This window comes from Phoenix dactylifera, chromosome 11 (assembly GCF_009389715.1).
Source record: "Phoenix dactylifera cultivar Barhee BC4 chromosome 11, palm_55x_up_171113_PBpolish2nd_filt_p, whole genome shotgun sequence".
NCBI classification, from domain to species: domain Eukaryota; kingdom Viridiplantae; phylum Streptophyta; class Magnoliopsida; order Arecales; family Arecaceae; genus Phoenix; species Phoenix dactylifera.
Genome location: NC_052402.1, coordinates 12876566 through 12886772, shown reverse-complemented (window position 1 = coordinate 12886772; position 10207 = coordinate 12876566). Strand labels below are relative to the sequence as shown.

The 10207-nt window shown below is 37.6% G+C and overlaps 1 protein-coding gene across 5 annotated transcripts; it reads right to left on the bottom strand.

The window, feature by feature from the left end:
* Positions 1–308: 308 nt before the first annotated feature.
* LOC103711195 (homeobox protein ATH1-like) lies at positions 309–7877 on the bottom strand. 5 transcript variants are annotated; one of them, XM_039131658.1, is made up of 9 exons: positions 7106–7378; positions 6895–7021; positions 6432–6598; positions 6147–6214; positions 4108–5764; positions 1275–1636; positions 1104–1164; positions 671–823; positions 309–543 (listed from the first exon to the last, which is right to left on the bottom strand). In XM_039131658.1, the coding sequence occupies exons 5-8, from the start codon at positions 5311–5313 to the stop codon at positions 701–703; spliced, it is 1752 nt and encodes a 583-aa protein (XP_038987586.1). In that variant the 5' UTR covers positions 5314–5764; positions 6147–6214; positions 6432–6598; positions 6895–7021; positions 7106–7378; the 3' UTR covers positions 309–543; positions 671–700. The 5 variants fall into 5 exon arrangements, with proteins under 5 accessions (XP_038987586.1, XP_038987588.1, XP_038987587.1 ...); XM_039131660.1 differs by lacking the exons at positions 6895–7021; positions 7106–7378 and adding an exon at positions 7662–7877 and having other exon boundaries at positions 6432–6570; XM_039131659.1 differs by having other exon boundaries at positions 6432–7021.
* Positions 7878–10207: the final 2330 nt, after the last annotated feature.

The following is a 10207-nucleotide window of genomic DNA, read 5'->3' as shown; positions in this document are numbered from 1 at the left end:
AACAGAGGAAACAGAGGTGGTTTACCAGGATGCAAGTGATAAAGTATAGCAACACTGCCATGTCCCATGTTGAACTCCCAAGTGGACAAATACTTGATGCACAGCCCAAAGAAAACAGGATTCGGCCATGGGTCCTGAATACTGACCTTACGTGCTATTGTATTGCCCAAGGAGTATTTCACTCTTTGCCATGCATTGTACTGATAATTTTCATAAACTTGACCATTTAAGAAAGCAATAGATCTCATTTCATGTTTTATGGTTTTATAAATGAAGGGTATTAAGCATGCACCATAACAACATGTCCATCAAAAACAAAGCCTTTGTTCCATGCAGAATATCTTTGCACTATCAACCTTTTATTTGGACTAGCATGTCATGGACATTCTCGCAAATGTTTCATGTACAATTCAGATCATCAACAGAAAATACCAAACTGAACAATTGATCACTCCACAATAGATTTCCTCCATTTGCCAAAAGTATCATTATATCCCATTATTCCTCCAGTAATTTCGTTGTTCCTAGGACAGCAGCGTATAACTGAATTGCAATAGATCAGATGCCAACAGTTAACCAAAAGCAATAAAACTTACATTTTAGATAGGTGAATCAGCATGCACCATCTATCTAACAGGTATAAGATGCATGATAAACAAAATCAACATACTTGGATTGATTTGGATTTTCTGCTGACCGTTTAATGGCTCCTGCTATCAGCCCCTGTAACCCCATTCCGATTCATTTTACTGAATTCCAGATACATCTCTTCTATCATGGGTTTCCATAGACGAACCCGTGCATTTATAAACCAGTTGGATACCTGAGATTGTGATAAAGAGAATAACTAATTAAAGGCTATGCTAGGTTGCAAAACCAATGCACAGGTTGGATTATTAGAGTGCAGTTCTAATTTGCCAACAACAAATGCATTGATTTCTAGCAGTAATATGAACTGAGCTGATCCTTTAATATAACATGGTCTTGATGAGGGAGACAACCAATCTGAAGCTATCCAAACCAAAATATGAGATACAAATATAGGAATGGACCTCATGCAGGAAAGGACCGTCCCCAGATGATAAATTCAGAATTCATTCTACCTGGCTCCTCGTCAATCCACTTTTTAATGCAAGCAAATGTTTCTCGTCGTCCTTTGGGTACCTGAGAGATGTTCAAAGCACATTCAGAATTAAATTTCGTTTTCACTTATCAAGGCCATTGTCACAATAACTATTTCTATTTTACAAGCATCCCAGAAGTAGGCAACTCACGGGTGAAGAAAATTGTGAAACATCCATGCTCGTAAAACTGAGACAGATTTTTCAGGCAAGCCCCTTTGGGGTCTCCAAGATTGCTGATCTTCCCTCATCTGCTGCAAAGCCCAAGCCCATTGTTTCTGGATTAAGGAAGATTCCAAGGTTTTCTCCTGTTCTTTGGTGCATTTGCTGCTTAGTTGTTGACCAGTGAAAAGAATCCTGCTTGTAATTCTCTCCCTCAGGTTTTTATAATTCACAGAGATTGTATGAAGAGCAAAGTGGGCATGCAGTTGTGGAGTTACTGACTCGGTTGCTTTATTAAATGCAGATATCACATTCTGGATCTGGTCTAAGCACTGATTGTATCTACAGTCAATCTGAATCTCATAAAGGGAGGAGTATGTTATTATTACTAACAAAAAGATTTGTGAATGTAATAGAAATCTGTCATAAATAATATGAATTAGGAACTATGCAAATGAAATATATTCCTCATAAATACTTCACTATCTTGTTGACCTTCTTATTTTACTTCTGAGCACTTAAAAAGCATTATCCTTTGTGTTGGACCTAGGCATTCCCAAAGCTGAGATGATCCATTGTCTAATTAAGAACTGAAGAATGCTGTGAACTTCCAAACTAAGCAGCTGAAACATTTCCTTTGAAGTGGGCACGCATTTATAGAGCACACGATTCCATTCAATGTGAAACCATGCATGATGTTGACATAGGAGAATAAACAGGACAAGGACATAGAGAGACAAGATACCATTATTACTGAGAAACAAAAAACCATGTGTTTGGGTGCATTCAAAAATTAATTTTTGCTAGAGTCTATCTACGATCCAAGCATTGGGACTTGGGTCCTGAATATGACCATACATGCATTCTTGGTTCATACATGCAAGCTTGAACCAATGTTGGAATTTCTAGCCAAACAGAGGCAACTCTAAGCTATAAATGACAAGAGAAGGTTCTTGGAAGATAATGAACCAGGTTGCTTGGTGAGTCTTGGAGCTTTGGATGCATGCTGTGGAGGGAGAGATTGGACAGGATTCCAATGAAGGGTAGAAGAAAAGCATTCCAACTGGACCCATAAGTGCCTCCATACTGAGTCCTACTTTGCCTTTAACTGCATCAGCGTGCTGATTGTAATAAACAAGCAATACTGATATGTACAGTTCCTACTACAGCAATAATTACTTAATTTCCAATTGATTGCAGGCTGAAGATCATAATCCTAACATGTTTGCATATTGGATCAAGAAGCCATTTACATGGTTTCACAAACTTTAATTATCCAATGCTGCAGATCCGCCGACAGCAGCCAATTCCCATATGCATAATTTTTCTCTTTGTAGGTCCAATCAGAGATCTACTTCAAGGCGTCACAAGAAGACCTATTAAAATCTTTGGCACCAAATTTCGTTCAGATCCAATGGCAGATCTGAGATCTGTGACTTTTACAATCCAGCTCAGTGAAACGAGATTCTGTGCAGGCCTGCAGGAGACCTAATGGTTCTGGGGCTTGATTCTAGGCACTATAGTCGCATCTTCATAAAACCAATCATCAATCCAGTTACAGGTCTGAAAGAAGGCTTATAGGACTTTATGATCTCAAATTTTCAGCCCAATCATTTAGATTCTGATTCAGTAAATTAAAGCTACAGTATGTTCATTAACACTTGCTAATTTAACAGCTCCACAGCCTATCTTATTAAAGATTTTCTTTTTTCAGCCAACATCCCATTGACAAAAGAATGTAATTTATCAAGATTCCCATGTTACACCTAATCCTTTCATTCTTTATCTCTTGTTTCTCACAAATAGTGCAACATCTGCTGATGATGTCTGTCTTGTTTTCTGGCGATCTACACTATATTTTGGTTCACGAGGTCGAATGTCATATGCCAGCAATGCCATTACCATCAAAGCACCGAAACAAAGAACTATCTGTAGGTTTCATTCTGTGACCAGATCAAGGTTATGTTTAGAATGGAAGCCCAAAACAAGATGAACTGTACCGAATCTGAATCATCAAGGGCATTCTACTGAAAAAAAAAAAAAATCATCAAAGAGCATCGGACAAGAGAGTAACAGATTCCCTGGTGCTAGTTACCTGAGTTCTCCCAACAACATGACAATGGGATTAGGTTTGCTATATATATTTATATGTCAAGTATCCAACTTCCATTCATGCAACTTCTACGAAATTTAATTTGCTGGCTTTCTCCAATCCCACGTCGAAGAGGTCTGATGTCTAGACCATTTACATCCTTTGACAAGTGACGATGCACTGAGAGAGGTTAACCGGCCTCTTCGATGCACATGCAATAAGTGAAACCTAGAAGATATTCAATCAAATGCATTGTGGATATTTTAATCCTAAAGCTAAGCAACAAAGTTTCAAAAAAAAAAAAACTTTTAGCTTAAACAGATTGAAAAAACAGAATGTGCAAGATAGATTATAAACAAGTACTACAACAAAATATCCATGACGCTGACTTAGGGGAGCAACAATTCATTATCAACAGGCAATATAGTAAGAGGGAGGAAAAATTGCAGGTAACTTTTATCGGAACCAGAATCAGACCAATTGAAACAAAGAAAATGGATATTTTATCGGCCACAAACAACAACCCGCAAAGCAATAAAATGAAAAAAAGATTGGATCTTAATTATTTTCTTTCTAAGCAATACCCAGGATTCAAAACCTGGACCTCCTGAAGGGCAGGCCATCAGGGTTAAGGCACCAACCAACTGCATGAACAATTGTTAGCTCATTGGATCTTAATCATTGAAATGTCAAACCATCTAATATAGCATTACCAATAAAGGAGATACATACCCTTTGAAGCATCACTAACAGCTGAGACTTCTCCTTTTCAGTTTCCAGCCTCTGCTGTCGGTCCATATGGTCCTGAGATTTGGTTCCACCAGAAGAAAGTGGGAACTCATGACAACCGACACTTACAATTCCTCTTTCACTGGAACAACTAGAAGAAAAGGGCATCCTTGCCTCACCCTTAATCCCACCAAACAAGCCATCCAGCTCTGCATAACTTGCAACTTCGGCGAGTATTTGTTGACCTATGTAGAGATATCTTGATCCTAAAAGAACGCGAGGAAAATAGAAGGGAGAAGAATTACGGTACAGAGATAGCTCTTCGCCAGTAGCAAAGGTTTGTGCAAGTCCCAGCGCCATTCCCACACTGACATTTTGCGAAGAACAGAAAACACGAAAGGAATCCTGCAATCCACTAGCATCTGGGTTTTCACCATCTTTTGATGAAACTTGAGTTAACTTGGAGCAGCTTAGTTCTGAGCACCGATCTGGAGCATTAAGCATGTTCATCATAGAAGTCTGGTAGGAGCCAAGCCTAAGGGACAGCTCATTATTAGGCACACAAGAACTTGGTAAATGATCAGATGTGATGGTAGATGCATTGGAATCCCACCCAGGTTCCGAGCGTCCTTTGACATGATAAGATGGGTGAACAATGCTTGTTCTACTCGAAGGAACTCGATGATCTGGAGTTCCATCACAATTCCAACCATAATCTAGTTTGCCATTCATATTGGCATCAACTTTTGGTCTTGAAAACCTAGCAACATCCTGTGTACCAAAAGTATTGCAACAGTCTCTGGATGATAAGGCTCTGATCTCACCCAGTGGCGATGCTGATGAAACACCCAAACCGGTAAGATCTTCCTGCAAACTATGGGAGCCAGGCAAAAGGTAGGCAAGTGAAGTAGCAGACACAGAAGCTCCGATCCGCTGGCCAGTTTTCCCAATAGAATCCTCGAAAGAAGCATCCCCCCTTGATGCATAATTGGAGATAGCACCATGGTTTGTTATATAAGGATTGTTCTGGACCTCTTCTGGCAATGTTGGGTACAAAATATTCCCACAAATCATCTGCTCATGGCTGTCATAATCTATCATACCTGACTGTATGAATGGACCTGAAAATATATCAGATGTAACTGCATCGATGTCCATATGATTATGATCTGTTTTTTGTAGAGAGGCATTAAAAACATCATTCTCCATTGCAATGGGATGCTGGAAAACTGCAGTCTGTTTCAGAGGAATTGTTAATAGAACAGTGCTGTAGACCAACTGAACTATACTTGTTTCAGAGTCTCTTTCATTAAGTCCTCGTATGGGTGGCAGTCAGATTACATCATACTATTGAAAAATCATAACATATAGGAAGGAAAATTGAAGATCAAGGTAATCCTAACTTCTATTCTTTCAATGATAGGTAACTGCCTATTCTCTTAATGATGCCCAAGTGCAAGTAACATAAAGAGATTCAACTCCAGATCAGACAGCACTTTCGGCTAGTGAGGTTTAAAATGTGCTGCAGTCATGATGCGTCCGATGTCTTCCGACATATATTTTCCTCTTAGAATCAGAATTAGTAAACGTGTTCCAAGTCATTGTATTACGAGGTCTGCGGATGATTCTTATAGTCATGTTCTCATATCCATTGTATTACCTGAAAGAATATAAGCTAATTAAGAACAGAATATCAAAAGCTGCAGCATTCAAGGAAAAAAAAGGGTTAATTACAACATGCAAAAGATGTGCCTCCAAATCATCTCCTATAAACCTACTCATACTCAACAGGCAGAGATAGATATTAGAACGGAAAAGGGAAACAATAACCTCTGAGACATTTAGGGACATGTATAAAGATATCAAATAAATTTCTGGACATGAGCATTAAATTGTAGAAAGATGCACAACCTTCACATATTAATAGTTCTTAAAGAAGAGACATAATAAACATGAAATTAAACACATAAAAATATGCTAAGATTACAGAAGTCACTTAAAGCATGACCACGTTCTTAGGGTGATGGTAAGCAACATATCACCTCAGAGACCTTTTTCAAACTTCCAGCTTAAGAGAAGATGGGTGCAAGAGAGAGTGACTGACATGAACCTGAAAAAAAAAGAGCATATATTTCCAGTTTCACAGGTGCAAAGTACCAGCTGGTGTAGACAATATGCTTGCTAAGTAACTAATGATCAATGCATGGTAGAAGATATCATAAGGAAAAAAATAGTTCCTTTCTTAATGAAAAGAGTTCCAAATGACATCTGTATCAAATGAAGAAAATAAGAGCGAGCAGTAGAGAAGTAAAGCTCAGAGATCCAACCTCCCTTGGGTGCATGACAGCACACAGAACATCCATGGCCATGGCCAAATGACAACTCGCAGGTAACTTCTTTCCCATATCCCGAAATATAACCAAAAGAACGGAGAATTAAACTAGGTTGATGCTGCCCTCCCTTTTCCTGTTATACAAAACCAAAAAAACCTTCTCTTTTACCAGCTAAGGAAAGTGATTCACTTCCACATCAAAAGCATACAAGATTGAATCGCATCATTAACCAAACGAAAGCAAGTGTAAAACAATCGAGCACCAATTTTATCAGACACATATCATCATTACATATGTTTAAATCAAGACTCAAAAAGAGTAATGCTTTTTTCTGAAAAAAAGAAAAGCATCCACAAAATTGGGATATTAAACACCGCACAAACAGAAAGAATGGTGTGCAGAGCTGAAGAAAAACTATGCATTCTCCCTACTCTACAAGCATAAAGCCAGAGGATACTGTCTGGAACATCAAATGACATGCTCTTTCTGATTTGATCAAAGAAGTGGGCTTTACTTCAGAGTTAAACCCCCAAAAGACAAGCATGAGATTGACCGCATACAAAACGATTCATCATTTTAACTCCCTATGATCGATCAAACCAAAAGGTTATCCCTAGCTTCATTAAAGCAAAAGCCAAAAGATAATATACACAAAAGGTGTTAGTTACCCTAAAGCCAAAGCAAAGGATTCAAGAGCCATCAAAGGTATGATGGGTTCTCACTCCTCCTATGATTCATCATGCATGGGTTCAAAGCTGAACGGGAAACTAATCATTCTCTCTTTTTTTTTCCCACACAGTGAGAGAACATAAGGTTGACATTTACAAGAAGCCCCCAGCCGGCCCCTTCCCCCTTGCAATTCTACCATTTTAAATCCTCAAGAAACCTCAAGAAAACATATCATACCACCAGGTGAGTCATGGACCCTCTCTCCGCCCCCTACCTTTCCACCCCAGCCACAAAATACAAACCAGAAAGCAGAAAAATAGGATTTTTTTTAAGACTTCCTTTTGAAGGACAGAAAATATAAAAGCAAAGCAGACCCAGAACAGGAAAAGAGAAGCGTTTTGAGGAAATGGCCAAGAGACTTTTAGCAGAGGAGAGAGAGGTGCATGGCCCATCAAATATCAATCAAAAGCATGCATCTGAAAAGGGAAAGAAAAGAGGAGCTACTCATGGTTGGAAAAAAGAAAAAAACAAAAGCAGGAGGGGGAGGAGCATTACCTTTGGTGCAGGCTTTTGTGGGGGGCCCTCCTCCCCCTCCTCTCCCCCGCTCATTTCTGGCGTTTCCACCTCCATCCCTTCTTTCAGGAATGATCATCTCAGCCAAAGTCATCAGGATTCTCTGTTCTTCGGCAGCTGCTCTCAGCTACACCTCCAAGGAAGGCTACCTTCCCTAGGATTATTTTCCATTCAAGCGAGTGCTTGGGATAGAAAGAGAAGGATGGAGGGGAGAGACGAGTCAACGACACCTTTGGCTGCAGTTCCAAAGATTGCTGCAGTGGGGAGGGAGGAGAGGACAGGGTGATGTCAGCAAAATCCATTGGGAAGATCTCTTACTCAGTCATGGTCAGAGTGTTTTAGGATTCTGAGTAGTTAAGATGTTTTTAGTGAGTAATTATTCGATGTTAATCCTTTTATTGAAAGGTGGCGGTATGGCAGGCCGCAGGAGAGAGAGCACGTCTGCAAGTACTGTGGGGGCACTGCATTGAAGGCAACATATGAAGGGATTAAGAGGTCAGCAGGAAAGAGTTTTCCTTGGGAAAGGGAGATAAAAAGCTTGCCGCCCCCTCCGGTTTCACCTGAGGGCATACGGAGGCATGCATTTGTTTGTACGCTAGCACATGCAGCGCCCTTCCCCATTGCTGCTTTTGTTGCGAGCTTCAAAGGTGCATGCATCAATTTTTTAATAAATAAATTTTCAATATTTATATATAATTAAAAAAATTAAATAATAATTTTTAATTAATTTTTTATAAGATTATAAATTATTATAAATAGTATATGGGAGGATCCGATCTATGATCTATATGGATTATAGGACACTACAGCACCAACTAATTAAGATTGACCATAAGTTATCTGGTGATTAGATTTGAATAAATTTATACATTTAGCCGGACAAGGACGTCAGAGTTTAAACGATGTGAGTATGTAAAGATCGTGCGGGTATGTATTTAGTCTCACGTCGATTATTCACTGGATAAATTTTGGATACTTAAGTTGAAATCACCACTTTTTCTAAAAGCTTAAGCTTATAGGATGAGGTAAATCTATTTATATAATTTATATTTTCTTACACTTCTTCTTATATGTGGGTCGGACTTTCATTTAATGGGCGAGCCCAACATGTGAAAATTTTAATAATGGGATTAAAGAGTGTAGAGATAGAATTCGAACTCAGAACCTCTGCTCTGATATCAAGTTGAAATCATTACTTTTTCTAAAAGCTTAAGCTTATAGGATGAGGTAGATTTATTTATATATTTTATATTTTCTTACAATTTATATAGAATTAAAAAAAATTAATAATATTTTTTAGCTAGTCTTTGTGAGTGATGTCTTGAATTACCATACAAACATCAAGCTTTTCCACCTCATCAACTAATGAATAACTCGGTATACAGAGCCAAGATAAAAATGTTGCAAATGGAGTGGCTCCAAGATTTAAAACGGCCATTGTCACAGTTTCAACAGCCTTTGATTAGATTATATAACGGTCATTAGTTTCAAAGGTAATCATTACGATTAAATATTGATAGTGAATACTGAAACATTAATTATTTTTTATTATAACGGCTAATAATATTATGACAACAATTACCAATATTGCACCCTTCACCCAAAATTTTGTGGCATTTGGAAAACACTGTTCGGATGGTCAAAAGAAATGATTTTTATTTGGTGAACGAGACAAATGATGGGGTTGATTTTTTTTTTTTCTTTTATTGTTGACTGTTATTTTCCACTGTACAGCCATTATACAAATTTTTTTACTTTAAATCCAGTACAAAACCCAATCTTATAGTAATTTTTTGACAAATAATGGTCACTTTAAACCGTTATGACAATCATTAACATTTTTGGTGAGGATTCATTGTAATGAGAATAGCAGCGTTGTTGAAACTTTGTTATATATGCATGATATAGTTTAGATTAACTAAATAATAATCATCATATAATTGTTATGGTACTGTATTAACTGTTATTTGTTGTTTTCGCTATTGGTTTATATACAAAAAATTTTATTTCCACCATCGAATTTACTAATCAGAATTGAAAAATGAGAACGTAAACTATTGTATGTGATCTATAAGTTCTAATATATTTACAATAAAAAGAATATATATGTTTTGGATATCACTCATCTGTATATAAATAAAAAGTCTCCGGGATTTTTTTTTATTTTATTTGCAAGCATTTTGGATTTTCATTGGCAGTTTTCATCATTGAATTTAACAAAAATGTTACACCCTGGATGTGTAACCACGTCCATGCATCAAATAATAAGCTTAAAACATAGACTTTTCCTTGGCGAAGACTAGTTAGTCATTTCTACCTAGGAGTCCATCCATGTCCAACCTAACTAATTGATATAGTTTAAAAAAATCTATAAAGTGAATTATTTTTTCTGCTACAAAGTTATAGTTATGCTATGAGAATTATATTAAATAATAAACAATCACCATGTAGGGTCAATGCATACTACACCAGAATAAGGAAAAAAAAAACCCATTCATGTCATATGGATGGCAATTTATGATCCAACC

What these genes read in the sequence shown, in the direction of transcription:
- LOC103711195 (XM_039131660.1), bottom strand. Translation starts at nt 5,313, where the DNA reads ATGGAGAATGATGTTTTTAATGCCTCTCTACAAAAAACAGATCATAAT. An exon ending in TGTTAGTGATGCTTCAAAGG is followed by an intron (nt 1,637 to 4,107) that starts GTATGTATCTCC and finishes TATGAGATTCAG; the next exon opens with ATTGACTGTAGATACAATCA. An exon ending in TTTCACAATTTTCTTCACCC is followed by an intron (nt 1,165 to 1,274) that starts GTGAGTTGCCTA and finishes AACATCTCTCAG; the next exon opens with GTACCCAAAGGACGACGAGA.